Consider the following 18,774-nt stretch of genomic DNA (forward strand, 5'->3'; position numbering starts at 1 on the left):
GTAAAAAACTAAAGTCATTATCAACTTCTTTGGTATCTAATTTGTCTGCAGAGGTGTACTGGGTATAAGCAGAATGTGGTTCAGTACAGGTATCTGTAATAATATTTTTAAAAGCAAGATTATAATTTAACAGCATTAATTCTGTATTGTTTATTTTGTTAAAGGGAAACATGGCATTATAGCAAAGTTTACAAAAAAAGTATCATTCTCATTTAGTACATGGTTTTCAAATTGGTTTGATGTTAAGGCTGAACATTTAAAGTGAGTCCATACGTTACATAAGTTACACTGAATACAGTTTTGAGATATTTTGCATGCATTATTGCATACTTGACATGGATATTTTAACTTTTTATTATCATTTTTATTGCAAACATAAAGATCATTAAACTCTTTTTTATTTACTAAACTAAAAGGTATTACCTGCATTAAACAACTATAACAAAAATTGGGTTCATTAGATTGGCTTAACAAAAAAAACTGAGATTTTTATAGGTTGCTACATCTGAAATGCAACCATTGGTCACATATATTACAACAAATACAATCACTAATAACATATTTTTTACAAACTAAACATATATATACATTGTTATTATTATTTGACATTATAATTACTGTTCTTTATAAATAAAAACAGATAGTTCTACATTATCAAACTAATTTTTCTAAATCTACAATGCTTCTAATTGGGACTGCATCAGAGCTTTCAGTTTTCCTTAGAAAAACTATTCCATTTGCTGTCCAAACATATCTCCAGTTGTATTGTTTCCTAAAACAGTTGGCATGATAGAACATTTTTATGTTTTGGGGAGTAAGATTTTCATTAATAAAAACTTTTTTAACACCATTGATGACCTTTTCAAGTTTAGCTTCAGCAAGATATTTTTTATTTTTGAACATGTAGTTTCTTTGACTTATGTTTTTAAATCTTACAAGATAGGACCATATACTGTAGCATTATTACTGTCTTTTTTCATCAGTCTTCTTGCATATTTAATATCACCTTCCCTTAGCTGAGAGTCAACTTTAGTCATTACTTTAACAGCTAAATCAATTACTTTCTCATTTTTGTGAAGGGCACTCCACTAATTTCTACATTCTTCCCTTTGAGATTCATTTCCAAGAAATCTACCTGTGAACTCAAAATATTATTATCTTCTTTTATATCTTTTAACTGCTTTTTTACCACTTTATTTTCATCAACCAACTTGCTAACTTTGTCAGTTAGTTCTTTATTTTGGTTCACAACAGTTTCGAATTTTGCATTCATAAATTGAATTGTATTATCTAAATCTGCAAATTCCTTTTTTATTTCAACTGCAAATTCTTTTTTTATTTCAGCTACCAATTCCTCCTTCAGCATTTTCGTCATCTCAACCATCAAAGCATCCTTCATTGTTTGAAGTTCTTCTTTAAAAACTTGAGCCTGTCTTGTTTCCATTTTATTCATAATATTTAAATAAAACTCACCTTATTCAAATAGAATTGAGTAGCTTAAAACTGTTGCAAATAATTCGCATATTTGCTGAATAAGCAATACTTTAAAGCTTTTTTATATGTTTTTTAATTTTTACCATTATCCCTAATCCATCTTACCTAAACATAAAAAAAAACCAATTAAAAAAATAAAATTTTAAATTTAAAATATTAAATAAAAAAGAATTCGGAATTTGTAAAGACAATGGCCTTGCAGTCATTAATCTAAATTGCTGAGCAGAAAATACAGCAAAAGTGCTCCATAAGATTTTTAATAAATGGGGTTTCAAAATAACATTAGACACAGGCCTAATTCAAACTAGTGATGTACCGGACTGACTATCCGGGTCCGGCCGGATATTGCCATTTTTGTCTGATATCCGGATCCGGCCGGTTTCTAATTTGAAAAAAAAGTCCGGGTCCGGCCGAATCATAACAGAGTAGTGTTTTGTTTTAAAAGTGAATATTTCAACTGGTGTTTAATTGTTTAAGCCAGGTTTATAGTTTAATAGATTATTATTTTATAGTTTCTTGTTTACTAAAAGTTTTATTTAATTTTTAGTTTATTGTTTTAAGTCTTTTGATATAGATTTAAATAGCTACCAGTTTTTAAAGTGTTATCAAAGTAATTAAAAATTTTGTATATGCAAGTATTTCTTGTTGTGTTTTATATAAAAGATTCATCACTCAAAACTGTTGTGTCTGATTATAGAAAGTAGTATCAGTTAGAATTTAGTATTTGTTAGATATTAATTAAATAAGGTAGGATTTTATTATGATGGGTAGTACTAATAAGTTAAGTGTACCACAATCAGTCCAAAACTTTACTACCAAATTGTCAATCTTTGCTAGCTGTTCTGCTGATTATTAGATCAAAGTAATTTTTTCAGTTTTTAAAAACCTCATTCTGACTCAGGCTTGTTTATACTCACTCTAGCTAGTTTTATTGACATAAACAGTGGCAACCCTGCTAGTTTGAAAATTTTTGGGAATTTTAAAAAATCTTGGACTGCCTCAGGCTAGTTTAGTTTTTTTAAAAAAACTCAGGCTAGTTTTTGTTTAAATTTTGAATGAGTTTGAGCTGATCCAGTTTTCAATATTTTGTAATTTTCTAGTGTATTTTGTTCAAGAAGTTGATTTCAGATTTTCAATTGTAAATAACACCTAAATTTGTAAACCTTGTGGCTAGCTGTTCTACTTATTATTAGATTAAAGTTTTTTTTTTTCAGTTTTTAAAAACCTCATTCTGACTCAGGCTAGTTTATACTAGTGATGTACTGGACTCACTATCCGGATCCGGCTCCTGTAAGTCTGGATCCAGTTCCGGTACATCACTAATTCAAACAGACTTTATAGACATCAAATTAAATTTACACTATAGAATATACATCCCATTCAGAAAACCGAATTCAGATATCCTATATGCAAGCAAACAATCAAACCACCCTACTTAAAAATTAAAAAAAATACCTATAACTATTAAAAAAAGACTAAACGATTTATCAAGTAACCAAGAATCATTTAACTGTATAAACCATAATTATCTATCACCGCGAACTACAAATTCAATCTGACATACCAAAAAGCAAAAAAAAAAAAAAAATTTTCAACCCACCTTTTTCCCTAACTGTATCCACTAAAATAGGCAAAGAATTCTTAAATTTTGTAAAAAAAAACACTTTGACGCAAACCAATCATACCACAAAGTTTTTAACAGGAATACACTTAATATTTCTTATAGCTGCATGGGAAATTTTAAAACAAAATTTCTTAAACACAATAACAAAAAGTTAAATAACCTAAACCTCAAACAGAAAGAAAAACTGCAACTGCAGGAAAAAAAGCCCTTTAGACAATAACTGCCTAGCTAAAAATATAATCTACCGAGCTACTATATAAAAAAATAACATAACAAAATTTTACCTGGGTCAACAATAGGTATAGTAATCATAAGGCAAACTTTAATATTGAATTACAAAGACATAATACTGAGTTATCAAACTACATATAGGAGCTAAAAGACACAAAAAAAAGACTATAATTTAAAATGGGAAATACTCTGCAGAACTAAAACAAAACAAAAAAACAACAAAACATGCCATTTATGTAGTCTAGAAAAGTATGAAATCAAAAAATTAAAAAAGAGTTACAATTAAATAAAAGATAAGAAAGACAGCAACTCTGTTTTCACAACCAAAATATGCATTATTAAAGAAAAAAAAAACACTAATCTATAACAAAAATAGCAACAAAATTAAACTAAAACTAAGAACAAACAAGGCAAAACAAAATATAAGTTAACTTGTACATAAGTTGTTTTTAAGATTAGCTAACTAAAATTATTCAATTTCATTTTAAACGTCATAATGTGTTTATTTGTGATTCTTATTCTTTTTAAATATTTTTGCTTTCTGCTTTATATTGTTCTTATGAAACGTGTAATGCGAACAAACTTTATCAAAAAATACGAACGTTAATTATTTTTTGTAACATTAATATATACTTTCTTATTTATTTAAATCTAAATGTACTGAATAAATCTTTTATGAAAACTTATTTATTGTTTATAAAGTTTTATATCCAAAATATAATAAAAAAAGTTATCAGAAGACAAACTGACATTTAATTTTTTACAAAGTTATCAAATGTTTGAAAAACTAATTATTATGAGTAAAACTTCTTGTATAGTTTTTGCTTTATTTTTTATTCAAATAAACGGTCTGTCATACATCACTTACATAAGTATGAAGTTTGTTTTAACTGCAAAAAATATTTAATTCTATGCTTACTTAAATAACATTTTTTTTAAAGATTTTTTGTGCTAAATGTTACGATATTTTTTCATATGATAGAAAATAACTCAATTGTATCTACTCGTGTTATTGAGTTAGATAACTGCAATGACAACATTATCCAAGCTCTTATAGATCAAGGTGACATAGCTGCAATAAGGCAAGCAGTTGAAGCATGCCCAGCTTTAGTTGATTGGAAGTATAAGGTTTTGAAATTGACAAAATTTTCTTTTTAGCTAGCATCTGTTATAGTAACTTACTCAACTAAAACTAGTGATTATATTTTCGTATTAAGTTTTTACCACATCACTTTTGTCATCAAGCTTAAAGCTCTCACATAACTGAGACTGGTTTTATATTAAAAGTTTTTAATAAGATAAGATTAAAATTTAAGATACTGTTTCTGAAGCTATATTCATGTTTTACAATATTTGCAATTGAATTGTGGTTTTATATATTCATCATTAATTATACTTACTGTTTTGCTATGTTAATGTTTGTTATAGTAGTGAAATTTTATTTGAAAGTGTATTTTACTCAAAGGGATAAATATTTACTTTAGAAGGATAAACTGTAAATTTTGATGAATATTGTTTAAAAAACTTGCATGAGAGGAGTTTCCTGAAAAAGTTTACAACGCCTTTAATATTTTAAGTACTTTAATTTTTCTAAAACTAAAAACAAAATAATTTCAAAATATAATTGAAAAGCTATTTTTATGCAAAATGTAGTGGTGCAAAATCGTTGAAGCTTTATTCCTGGTTTAACGTAGTGTTATTTGAATTAAGCCTTTTTAAATTTTTGTTATTTCGATTTAAATTAGTGGTTAACTTTTCAGTTTTATTAATTATGTACTAAATCAAAACTTACTTTGAATTTTATTAGGCTGTAATAAAATTGTAACTAGTTAATTAACCAAACAATTAGTTTGTTAAACATAGCAAGATGATGATTCAATGAAACCAAAATGAGTTTTTCAAACTTTTTTAGCAGTTCAAAAAGCTTTGAAAAAGTCATTTAAATTTCATGTGATCAGTTATTACTTTGTTGAAGTTAATTTAAACTTGTTTTATAGATTTCAAAAGAAACAGCTTTACATCATGCATCAGCTATTGGTGACAGTGCAGTTGTGTCAACTCTTATTCAATTAGGGTTTAGTAAGACCACCAGAGATTGCAATATGTTTACTCCTTTGATTACAGCTTGTAAAAATGGTAGTTTGTTATGTGCCAAAGTTTTAACTGAAACTACCAGTCATCTTGAGCTGAAAGACAAGGTACTTTTTTACTTAAATATTTATTTAAAAATTTTTTGTCAAAGTTTTATACAATAAAACCATACTAATACTTTATTTTATTAGTTATAAAAAACTACAAAATGTACTGACATTGCAAAACTAAAGTTTAAACGTTTATATCTATTTGTATGCTTAAGTAAAGTATTATTAATCACTACTATTTTCATTTTTTAATTAATGTTTTGTAGTTTTTTTTAATTCAATCTTATAAGTAGCTACTTTTAAAACATATTTGTTACTAAAATTTAGCTAGCCAGTTTCATCTACACTACAATATGTATGTAGTCTATGTAATTTAGATAATGCAATCTGTAATTTAATCAAGTAATAAATTGAAAAAATATTTGTTAGTTAAAATGTAATTTGTTTATACTTTCTATTCTGTGCAAACTTGGAACATCAAGTTCTGCTTATAATTTTTAACATTCTAAAGATTAAAAAGTATTTTAAAAGTACAACTCAATTATATTACTATATGCAGAACGGATGGACTTGTTTAGTTTGGGCTGCATATAAAGGTCATGCAGAGATAGTTGAATTCCTTATAAACATGGACGCTAAAGTTGATGTAACTGTTAATGTAAGTGAATATAAAGATAAATAAGTTAAGTGTTTTGTGTTAAGTTTTTTAAATCAAATATGTGAAATGAAATGTATTTGAAAATGGTTAATGTTTTTTTTTAATGCAGTATAACATGACAAGCTTGTTATGGGCGAGTGCTAGAGGATTTACTAATATTGTTGATTCCTTGTGCAACGCAGGTGCTGATGTCAACCAATTTGACAAAGTAAGTATGTTTTTGCAATGATTTTTTGGTTTTATAAGTAGTATAACTAGCATCAAAATATTACATAGGTTATTTTCAAACTTTACACCTTTTTTTTATCAAATGTATCATCGTGTTTAGTTATAATTTCATGAAGACTCTTTAGTTACCTAAATAGTTTTCTCTTTTTTTCCCAACCACTTTTTAGTTATTAGCTTATATAATTAAATGAAAAAAACCCTTAGACAAAGGTTTCTATTTTGACATTATGTGCTATTAATTTTTATCATTTATGTTTTGTTGTTTTGTTTAAAGATGGTAGACAGTACTCAATGTTTTGTATACAGGTTAGAGCAATTTATTTTTGTTTTTGTACATAAACATTAACACACTCAGCCTAAAAATTCAATAGAAAACCATACAGTGAATACGAGCAGTTTTTTAAGTATTTAATTAAATTTACTAAATTCTTATCAATTTTTTTTCTTAAGTTTTTTTTTTAATAAGTTTTCTACGTTTTTATCAAAATAGCAATTTTCTCATTCTTAATCAAACATACAGACTTCTATTTCTTTTAATTCTATTTTATAATAAACTTAGTTCTGACGATTATTTAAAACTTTATATTTTAGGTGTGAAACATATGTAACCTGTTGTTTACTTTTTCAATCAATATGTACTTATATATAATTATTTAAATATAAATAACTTCTAATTTTCATAAATACATGTCTATCTTTCAAAGCGTTATTAACGTTAAGATTACTTAATATCGACTTTATGCAACAGTTTGGAAATACAGCAATACTGTGGGCAGCTAGAAAAGGGTACTCACAAATATGTAAAATTTTGCTTGAAAAGGGTGCAGATCAAAACAAAATAGGTGTTCAAGGAAGTAACTCACTCATACTTGCTCTTAAAGGAAAGTTTTTTGAGTGTGCAACTGTTATTTTGGATCACCCTAACACAAATGTAAACCAATCTAGCCGAGAGGGACACACTCCAATCAGTTATGCTTGCAGATATGGTAGAGTAAGTTATATTGCCCTAATTTACTTGGTAAATTAATTAACATTGTATTTGGTTTATCTACTAAAATTTTACCAAGAAAAATTTAATCAATTTATTTTAAATAACGCTGGTGCAAATAGCATTAACTAAATAGCAAAACTACAGATAAATACGGTAAGCAAATTGGTAGAAAAGGGTGCATTTGTAAACTCACCTGATGATGAAGGAGATACACCTCTGATGAAAGCCATAAAACATGGTCATACAGAAACAGTTAAACTGATGCTTAAGCGTTTTGCTGAAGTTGATGCTAAAAACAAAGTAAACTTTTATTTTTTTAATGTTTAACTTACTTTTTGTTGTTCTTTTTAAAGTTTTAAATTAATGAAAACTCATTAATAATTATTATGTACTTGTATTGTACTTTTATGCTAATTCTTAGCTTTTTTTTGATAAATATAATGATAATTTGTTATATAAATAGAATGGAAAAACAGCATTACATCTAGCAGTAGAAAATGGAAGTTTTGAGAATATCAGCCAATTAATAAACTGTAATGCTAACATTGAGCTGCTCGATAATTCTCATCAAACTCCTTTACATATTTCTGTTAGGCTAAGGAAATATAACATTGCAAAGTTTTTAGTAAATAAGGGAGCCAACATCACTACTACTGATGAAGTAATAGTTTAAGTAACAGAAAAAAGTAAAATTTTGTGTTGACTGTAAATAAATTTTCAAAAGAAAGATATAAGCAAAATTGTGAATTTAAAATGTTTTTTCTTATTGAAATTATGTACAACTATTATTAAGATTATTAGCATTAAAATTTTGAAATATAGCTTTATTTATTTTAACATTTTTAGTTTAAAGTCATCTTAACTTAATATTTTATAGTAGTAGTTAAATATACAAAAAAAAATATTTACAGTAGTACTCTTTAAGATTTTGTTCTAAATTTTACGCTTAATGATAAAAATAAATTCAAGTTAATATTTTAAGCATATAATATCTATAGATCTAATATCTAAATAAGTTTTAGTATACATAATTAATAAATATCATTTTTTTTGTTTAACAAATAAAATAAAAAGGGAAAAGTGACTAAAACAACGTTTTAAACGTTTTATTAATTCTATTTTTTATTTAAACTCTTTGATATATTAGCTTAATTTAAAACTTATTTAAAACAATTTTTTTTTGTATTATTTAGAACAAATTTTACATAGTTTACATATTTATACATAATATTTTTATATTAAGTTTACTCAAGAAATTAAATGTTTATATGATTATGATTTATGTTGAACAACTAATATATTTCAAACTTACAATAGATATTTTTATGATCTGGATTTTCCAAAGCTTTTGAAAATATACACAATAACTCAACTAACAAATACAACCCTGATGTAAGTAGTCCTAATTTAAGTGATGATTCTGTTATTTTAAAACTAATGTTATACGTTGTAGGTATACATATATTTAATAACAAACGCTTAAAGTAAACAAAAATATATCTACTTGATAACTATCTTATAACATAACTTAAAATATGTGATAAAGAAGTTTGACATTAATGGCTGAAATAAATGTTTCAGAATGAAGATTTACCTTTGCATGTAGCTATGCGACAGAAAAATTTACCTATGGTTGAATTGCTACTTCATGAACCAATAAACGCCTGTACCATGTACTTACTTAATAGTAAAGGCGAAAGTGCTTACGATATTGACAAGAAAAATGATACTTGCATTTTATCTCAATTGTTTGGTACAAGTCAGTTTTATAAAAAATACCTAACATACATTAGATATTTATATTACTGATTTGACTAAAACAAAAAACTAGTTCTAGGTTTTTAGTTCTAATTAGTTTTAAAGTTCACTGATGAAGGACTGTTGTCCGAAATTAATTTCAACAAAATGTTGCAATAAACTGGTAGATTTCTAAACCATCGTTTATTTATTTTTTGTAACTACTGATGCAGGGATAAAAATCACTAATAAAAACAATTGACTTGTGTCCTGGACCGATTTCCGAATTATTTATAAATCTTGAATAAAACAAGTGATTTTTCTTTCAAAAATTACTCCTTTATATACATTGTCATATAAATTTTTCAAATTGTAAGTTATTAATCTTAATTATCTTTATTAAGCTTTTAATTTCAAGCTTATAATTTAAGTTACATTACAAGTTTATAGATCTAGGTAGTTAGAACTTTTAGAATAATATGTAAATTTAAAGCTGTTAAGTTACTATAGTTTTGAATTAACCTTGTGTATTTTAGGTTCCAGATCTTTGACTTACAATGACAGATTTGACATTTATAACCACTGCTTAGCCGAAATGGTTACTGAACCAGATTTTCAAACACCCATTTGCGTTGCTATGTATGCTAAGTGTAGAAGCGGACTCTCATTTGTGCTTGACAACTTCAAAAGTAAGTGTCTTGTAAAAATGTTCATGCAGCGAGCTTTATATATACCCAGCCCATAATTGCTGACAGTACAAAACACATTTGCGCTAATGAGAATTTAGCCACTCTTGAAACTAAATAGTTTTGTGTTTTTAGCACTGCAAAGCATTAAATCAGACACATTTGTGTCAAAAGTTAATTAATGCAACTCGGTAACTTTTTTTTTAATTTTCATATAATGTTACACACTTAACTGTGTTGTTTTAGTACGTCTTTAATGTATTTTTTTTAAACAATTTTAAATTGCAACGCTGAAAGCTTTGTAATTAATTATAATTTTTTCATGGTTTTTTGCTGTTATCAAAAGCCCCAGAATTTTTCAAAGCCATGCAATTATTTGTTTAATCTATATAAAGCACTATTTTTTACTAAAAATTATAAATTTTTGAAATTAAATTCTAAAAGTATGAATATAATTAAATTAGTACTTAAAAAATTTTTATAATAACTTATTCTTATACTAATTAAAAGCTCTGTTTTGATAACTATCTAATTTATATCTTACTGTCTATAAGTTAGCTCAAGTTTTCATGTTAGAAAATGAACTTTTTTAACATTAAATACTTCTTACTACTATTCAGATTAGTATACCTATTTTGTTGTTATCGTGTTTATTACTAACTAAAAAAAGATATCATAGTTTTAAAATATTAAAATGTTAACACCGTTTAATAATATTCTTCTTCGTATATTTTTTGTCAAAGCTGTTTTTTAGTTTTAAAACTTTCAAAAAATATTTTTTTTATTTGTACTTTTACATTTACACTTGATCTAAAACTTACTTGAAAATATAGTTTTGTAAGTGAAAACAAAATAAATTATAAAGTAGTTATCTGCAGGAAAAAAACAGTAATTTTTTTTGTTTGTTTGTTTGTAGTATGTCACAACTAACATAATAAGAGCTTAAATTATAAAGATCGAGAAAAATAAAGCTCAATGGAAAATCAAAACAAACTGTTTTTATACGCAAATAAAACTGTAAAATAATGTGTTTACGTATAAAAACAGTTTACTTGTACTTCTATTAAACCTTTTTTTTAATAGTAGATATTTTTATTTTTTTAAATCCTAACAAAAAAATTATATTCAATATAGTCATGTCTGATAACCTGTTTTAAAACTTCGTAAAGCTGTTTTATGAAGTGAAAGTATATAAACATTATTATTTTTAGTAAGTAAATTACCTCACAATTTTTTGTTATTTTAATGTTAATTTTTTTATGTCTTTTTTACTGTGCTTAAAAGGAATCAAAGCACATCAAAAATGTACTTAACTTAATTTATATAAGCTGTAAGAATAAAATCTATAACTATAACTGTATTACTTTTGTAAGATAAATTGTTTAGACTTCTATCATAACTTTAATTTATTTAATTAAACTTATTTACGACGAATTATTGAATCAAAAGTCAAACTTTACTACTTTTTTTTGATTGAATTACGATAATGACTAATATCTTTGAAAACACTTGATAAATATTAATAAGAGTTATACTGCTATTACATAACAGGACAGCTATCAGTGTACCAACAGCACAGAAGACTACTGAATTCACATACAAGCCATGTTTCATGGACTAGCTTTTTAGTAGTTCTATACTATTCGGTATTTGCCGGTTTAGTAACTAGTTTATGCTCGCAACAGCAAACACTTGTCGCCTTACTTGTCACAACTTTCTTACTTTTCATGTTTATTTATTCTTTTCTATGTTAGTATTTTTTTCTAAAAAATTTTTTGTAAAAGAATTTATTCTTAACGTTTAGCTATAAATATTTATAACATAACAAGTTTTACCGAACAATTCTTGTTCTATAATTTTTGCAATGTTATTGCTAATAGTTTATAATTGTTTTTATATATTGCAAAATAGTTCTTAAGTAAATTTGGATGATACTTTATTTTAAGTTTTATCAGTTTTCAATATGAATTGTTAAAAGACAGGTTTTGAAAGTCTATACTCGTTTGTGTTATAACTTTATCATAAAACAGCCACAAGACAGTATTACTAAATATTCGCAATTTATCATCAGTTCTGATCAGTAACGGGAAAGCAGTGAGTCGTTGGTTATGGGTAGCTAAATGCAGCTCGTTTCTAACTGAAAAGAAAAGGTACATTATGCTCATTTACAAAATTCTTTTTATGAAGTATAGCTCACATGACCACAGAGATTCTCCAATGAGGTAATTGTTCAAATAAAAATTTTACCACTGTAATACAGTTATATACAACGTTTTGATATATGATTATGTTTTTCTTTATTTAATAAAATTGGCTTATGAACTAGTAAGTCCAATAGGCTAGGAAAGCATTTGTATCAAGAAAACCGTCGAAAGTTTTATTCTTAAACAGCAAACGAAGGCAACTATACTAAACTTTCGCTTTTTAGCTCCTCAGTAGTTGATGATTCAAAATAAAAGTGCACTGCAAACTTAACATACTGTACAATAAATAACAAAAAAAACATTATGACGCAATTGTATAAATTTTTGAATAAGTTTGGAACATGGTAATCTAAAAATAATGACTTTTAAAAAGTTGCCTTTAAAAAAGTATAGAATTAGTTAATGAATATTTTAACTGTATTATTTTTCAATTTTGCTTTTCACAATTTGTCATTAATTATTTTTTTAAACAATATTTCGATTTTAACTCATAAAAAATGGTGGTAGTCAATATTATGCTTAGTCTACACACTGGGTTGTTACAATCAGCTATAGACTATTCTCTTTTTTCACCCTCCAATTATTCCAAAAAATAATGTTTTTGCACTTTAATCTACAAACATATATACTTTGAAAGTTCAGCTTCATTTTATAGATACCGCATTTAAAATATTTTTGATGGTTGGCATGTCTGAACTGAGTTAAGCACAATCCAGTATATTTTTTATTCTCGTGCTCAGACTTAGCCTTGTAGAAAAGTTTGTTGAATGGTAGTTGCCCAATCCGTCGCATATTGCATATATAGATAAATGAAGTACAAAAAAGCAAAACTCGAGTAAATTTGCCTTTGTTTGTATTTTGAAAATATTTTTTTATATGTGTTTCGTTTGTAGAACACTAAGATTATAGAGATAAATAGTTTCATTGGCCTTCAAAAGTAAGCAAGTTAATCAGTGACTTTAGTAACAAAAAAAATTAAAGGTACACATTTGAAATAAACATTTAAAAGCGTTATAACACATTACTTTTTAACATTAAAACAGGTAGATATAGGTGGTCTAAATTTCAAAATTATATAAAATTTCAGTTAGAAAAATGATGAAAGTCACCGTTTTTTTCTTTTACTTAATGCTAGATTTTGGTGTAATTTTGCGATCTTGTTTTTTGTTTAACGTTCCTACAGAAAAGACTGCGCTATCATTGCATAACACATTTTTAATCAGAATACACATACAACTTTTTAACAAAGCTTTTTCTAAAACTAGATATTTCTTTCTCGTGTTTTATTGATACAAGTTAGCTTAGTAAACATTTTCAAAATGTTCATGGTTTTGATATTTAATAAAAATAGTATATTATATATTAAAATAAGTTAATTTATAATTACAAATTAAGACGTTTTACTATTTTCATATATGTTTATTCATTCCTTTGTATGTTGCAGATTTATTATAGTAGGCCCACTTAACATTCTAAATGTTGATAAAATGTCTTTGGAGTTTCATTTTTCAAGCTCTGTTGTGAAAGCCGTGGAAAACCAAGTCGGAAAGTTTGCGTTTCGACTAGCTAGGTTTGTTGTACAAGAGTAATATTTACAAGTATTTTAAGGCCATGATAGGTGTTAACTTCATTAACGTTTAGGGCAACAAATAAACATGGCGTTGAGTCGTCTCAATACACAACCAACAATGAAGGCGTGCCACCCAAAAAATGGATCTTCAGAAAACTGTTTTGTGTTCCTTCTTTAATCTGGATGGTGGCCTTTCTTGTTTGCACGTTGGCAATTTTACTGGTTTTGGTTATTTATCGACCTAATGAACAGACGAGTGAGGTACATCAAGATTTCTTGGGCCTCGTGTATACATTTGTTGCTATCACAGGTTGTTATGTTATTTATGTAAACAACATAGATCAAGTACTTTATAAGTATAAATGTTTGCTTTAGAATACAGTTATAAATAACTTCAATCTTAATATTTCGATAGAGTTATGTAGTTTTAATATTAACCTTAAGTATCTATTTCAAAACTTTTTTTGATTGCGACATACTCCTAAAAGTTGTAATATAGAATAATAAAATCTTAAAGATAATGTACTTAAATAGTTTATAAATTTCAATTTATTAAAAAACTGTGTACTTAAAGACTTATTATTTAACTCATTATTTAAAAAACGATGAACTATTGGTTTAATACATATATAAAAGTTTTCAGTTTCTTTATTTTATTCAGTTTTCAAACTATTTAGTATTTCGATAATTCAAGTTTATTTTTAAGAAAGTTAGATGCAAGTATATTTTAACAACTTGCTTATTAAAGTTAGATTTTAGTTAGTAAAATAAGGACTAACAGTAGTTAGTTCAAATTATTAGTTTTGTATGATTTAAAGGTAGTTCTTAAGTATAGTATTTTTTAATTATTTTATTCAGTTTCAAGTTTTTTATTTATTTAGTTGCATTTAAAAATTACAGGGTTAGTTATTCTGTTATCGCTACCGTACACATTCAAGATACTAGTTTCGTTGATGGACACTCCGACAAGACAGCAAAGAAAAGGCTTGAGGGTGGCTGCCAAGGGAAAAATTCATTCGAAACACCACCATCAGCACGGTGGAGGAAACGTTTATGTTCGAGAAATGTGTGCCAGCGTGCAGGCCCTTGATGCTATTCAGGTTTTTTATAACTTTTTTTTAAATTTTTTGAATAATAACTGTTAAAAAAGGTGATTGATGTTAAAGAATTTGTTGTATTTTGTAATTAACTTATAACTGATAGTTAATAATCTGAATCTTTTCGTTTTTCCTTAAAAAACAAGAGGCTTTAAATTTTTCATTATTAATAACGATAAAAAATTTTCAGTTACTTTATTAATGATCAACAGGGCAGACACTCTCGCATATTTTTGTTAGTCGACGGACTGGAGACAACCGATGGTGAGAAAGTGTTGGAATGCGTAGAGACCATTCACTCGTGTTTCAACCGGCAAATGCTCATCAACATCATTTGCACGGACTTCCATCTGCTGTCATCAGCTGCAAACACCAACTTTTTAAGGTTTTCAACTTCTGTTTTATGAATTTATTTTCAATATGTTTACAAGGATTTCAGTAAAGTATGGATACTACAACAAATTATAATGAACAATTTAATTTCACTGTGTTCAATTTTTGAGCAAAATCGCGCTTTTTGTTACTAATACTTTACAAAACATTTTCATGTGAAAACGGTATATTCAAAAAAAATGAAAAAATTACTAAAATTTTTAATTTTGTAGACCTGTCTCGATACAGATGTGTTAAAGGGGTAATAGGATTATTATAGTATATTAATACAACCATCAAAACAACACTTATATTTAATTACATAAACTAAACAACACAAAGATACAATTACATCACTCTATACGAGAACTAAAGTTAAACACACAAGAAAATATTAGTTCTTAAATCTAACGTGTTTAAAATGCATTTTAACTTAAAGCACACTTGCCGAAACTGCTACTGCTACTGCACTCGAAGAATGCAAGTAAAATTCCGTTTTATAAGCACTGAAACAAATGTAACTCCTTTAAGTAAACAATAATATTTATTGTTTTAAGAAAATTGTATGAGAGTTATAAAAATTGTTTTGAAAAGCTTGTTTTGAGAATAATGAAAATTGTTTTTATTATTACAAAAAATTCAATATTTATTCACGAGCTTTAAAATATTAAAAATGAGATGCTAATATCATTACATTGTTTCTTTTTAAATTTTCAATTTTAACGTTTAAAGCTAGGTTTTAAATAATTAAAATCCTTAAAATCCTACTTAACTTTAAACTTTTTAGACATTATCAAAAGTCCGGTTTAAAAAAAGTAAGAAAAAGAAACTGTATTTCTTATTATCTCAAAAATTACATAATTTACAAAAACTTAGATAAAACACAACATAAAGACAAAGTAAGTAACAATGATAGTCATTTAGTTGTCCTCAGGCTTCTTATCCTTGGGGTTCTTGTCCTTGTGCCTGTTGTCCTCGGGCTCGTCGTCGGGCTGTTATCCTCAGGCTGTTATCCTCAGGTTGTTAATAGAGGCTTATGAACCATCAATTGGATCATTGACAACGTCTTGTTTCTTTTAGGAAACATTTGACTTTCTGTCTTCTAGCTGGTTTCTGAATCAGCAAAACACCACATCGATTGGCTTCGGAAACAATGACAGCAGGAATTTTGATCGTGACGTCATAGAATAAACACAAAATCTTCATTCAATCTTTTGTTTATTGTCGTACTTATAAACAACAAAACTTTTAAAGTTTCATGCAGTAGCAAGGTGTCAGGTGTGCTTAAAACTGTGGTTATCAAACGACAATTTGCTTCAAACAACGTTAAAAAGATACAAACGCAACAATTTATTTAACAAGCGACGACTGCTAAATTCAAGGGGAGTTTATTTTTGATTTCTTTCAAAGGGAAAATTTTAACACAACTTTATACTTGAACTTGAAACGAGTAATAAAATAAGGCAAGAAACTTATCTTTTTACGACTAAGAAAGATGAAAACTCATTCAAATATACTTTTAAACTTCAGCAACATTCTGGTTTAAAACAAATACAATCTATACTTTAGAACAATCAATCAGCAGACCAAAACAATAAACTAGTAGTAGTAAACACATAGGAAAATTAGTTTTATCAGCTAAAACTCAGACATTATCAAGAACAATTCTGCTGTTGTAATTCTAAATTTTAATGCGGTTCTTACTTTACATTTCTATGCTTAGAAAAATATAATAACTGCGCTCTCTTGGTAAACTATAAAATGCAATTTTGCACTAAAATACTGCGTCCCCTGACGACTTATGCAAATTGCAACATCTTCAAAGAACATTGTGCACTAGAGTAAAAAGACTGTGCTTTTTATAATCGAAATACTGCGCCCCTATGCGACTTATGTTAGTTGCAACTTATATTATACCCTTAGCTAAAAAGATTAAGCTTTGTAGGATTGAAATACTGCGCACCCATGCGACTTATGTTAGTTGCAACATATATTGTGCACTAAGAAGAAGAAATATTATGCTCATTAGCAAATAAAATAAGCACCTAAGCACTAAAAAAGCATATATAAAACTATACATAGAAATAACCGCAAAAATTATATAGTGCTTCCAGCAAAAAAACCTTGACATCAAGCTTCACTTTTAACAAAACTAAATAAACCACTACCACACACTTGTATTATAATTGTAGACTTGCTGTTTCAAAGTAGAAAGTTATTCACACAATTTTTCTTACTATTATCATAGTGAAATGTCGCAAAGTAAAGTATTATCGCAAATTATACTGTCAAAATTTTAAACTCGTTAAAAAGTTGTTTAGTAATAAACTAAAGTTTTTTTTTCGCTGCGTTTTTTAATTGATAAGGCACCTAATTCCTAAATATCAGAAGATTCCTAAAATACAGGCCACACATGGTCACCAATGTCTCGATACAGAGATGTTATTAAGGGGTATAGGGATTAGTAAAGTATATTAATACAACAATCAAAACAACACTTATATTTAATTACATAAACTAAACAACACAAAGATACAATTACATCACTCTATACGAGAACTAAAGTTAAACACACAAGAAAATATTAGTTCTTAAATCTAACGTGTTTAAAATGCATTTTAACTTAAAGCACACTTGCCGAAACTGCTACTGCTACTGCACTCGAAGAATGCAAGTAAAATTCCGTTTTATAAGCACTGAAACAAATGTAACTCCTTTAAGTAAACAATAATATTTATTGTTTTAAGAAAATTGTATGAGAGTTATAAAAATTGTTTTGAAAAGCTTGTTTTGAGAATAATGAAAATTGTTTTTATTATTACAAAAAATTCAATATTTATTCACGAGCTTTAAAATATTAAAAATGAGATGCTAATATCATTACAGACCTTTTAAATTGTTTTTTATATACAAGTTTTATGAATAAAATGTTTATTTTAAAACTTGCACTAAAAAGCTACTACAGTTGATATATAATAATTTTTTCATCTTTATATTCATACATTATATCAATTATTACGAACAGTTTTGATAAGTTTTCTCACATACTTAAAATGTGTACTCTTACATAAGTTTAAAAATTCAGTATAGTTTTTATTTTTTAACCGCACAGATTTTCTTCAAAAATAACTACTTTTTTATGAATAGTATTTGATGAAAGTACTAAATTAAAAGTATTTTAAATGCAACTGTCTTAGACCCTCGTCGAATCTTCAATTAAACGGAAACGAGTATCTGCAAAACACAATACAACTTCCTATATTTCTCGTTGATAACCTTAAAAAAAAAAGGTGAGAGTTTTAGTTTTATTAGATTTAATTTATTTTTTGCCTAATTGCAAAATGTTTCAGTTTTATTTTTTTTTAGCATTTTTGTTAGCTTGAAAAATTGCACAAATTAAGTTTTAAAAAGCTGATTAGGTATAATGAAAATAAACAACTAACTTTGAGTTTTTTAATTAAAACTTTATCAATCTTTTCAAAGTTCTATTTTTTAACTTATATTTTTTGGTAATTACTTAGCATAAGCTCAATTAACTCTAAACAAATAAAATTAATTTAAAGTAAAGAGTAAAATAAACTATAAAAACTTAAAAAGTTGCTTTTCTTGAATTAACCAATATTTTTAACTATTGATATATTAATTATCAGAAAACAACTAACCACTGATTCTGATTACAATTTGCAAGAACTAAATCTCAACAAAAAGTAAGACATCGTTAAGCGTTTTTAAAAACTTAAA

General features: G+C 26.6%; 1 protein-coding gene across 5 annotated transcripts in view; it reads left to right on the forward strand.

Moving 5' to 3' along the window:
- LOC145832721 (kinase D-interacting substrate of 220 kDa B-like) overlaps nucleotides 1-18,774 on the forward strand; it is a 34,808-nt gene that overhangs the window by 5,232 nt on the left and 10,802 nt on the right. For 3 of the 5 annotated variants that reach the window (XM_082940038.1, XM_082940039.1, XM_082940043.1), the window contains exons 1-17: nucleotides 4,295-4,477; nucleotides 5,347-5,547; nucleotides 6,050-6,148; nucleotides 6,258-6,356; nucleotides 7,125-7,367; nucleotides 7,512-7,667; nucleotides 7,831-8,028; nucleotides 8,949-9,126; nucleotides 9,641-9,793; nucleotides 11,342-11,539; nucleotides 11,862-12,012; nucleotides 13,439-13,564; nucleotides 13,636-13,874; nucleotides 14,465-14,664; nucleotides 14,874-15,046; nucleotides 18,231-18,323; nucleotides 18,684-18,740. In XM_082940038.1, the coding sequence (XP_082796164.1) occupies nucleotides 4,325-4,477; nucleotides 5,347-5,547; nucleotides 6,050-6,148; nucleotides 6,258-6,356; nucleotides 7,125-7,367; nucleotides 7,512-7,667; nucleotides 7,831-8,028; nucleotides 8,949-9,126; nucleotides 9,641-9,793; nucleotides 11,342-11,539; nucleotides 11,862-12,012; nucleotides 13,439-13,564; nucleotides 13,636-13,874; nucleotides 14,465-14,664; nucleotides 14,874-15,046; nucleotides 18,231-18,323; nucleotides 18,684-18,740 (2,717 nt within the window). In that variant the 5' untranslated portion in view covers nucleotides 4,295-4,324. Of the gene's footprint in view, nucleotides 1-4,294; nucleotides 4,478-5,346; nucleotides 5,548-6,049; nucleotides 6,149-6,257; nucleotides 6,357-7,124; nucleotides 7,368-7,511; nucleotides 7,668-7,830; nucleotides 8,029-8,948; nucleotides 9,127-9,640; nucleotides 9,794-11,341; nucleotides 11,540-11,861; nucleotides 12,013-13,438; nucleotides 13,565-13,635; nucleotides 13,875-14,464; nucleotides 14,665-14,873; nucleotides 15,047-18,230; nucleotides 18,324-18,683; nucleotides 18,741-18,774 lie in introns of those variants that run through there. The other 2 variants (XM_082940041.1, XM_082940040.1) reach the window with 2 other exon arrangements.

Source organism: Thalia democratica, chromosome 3, assembly GCF_965202585.1.
Source record: "Thalia democratica chromosome 3, ktThaDemo2.hap1.1, whole genome shotgun sequence".
Lineage (NCBI taxonomy): Eukaryota > Metazoa > Chordata > Thaliacea > Salpida > Salpidae > Thalia > Thalia democratica.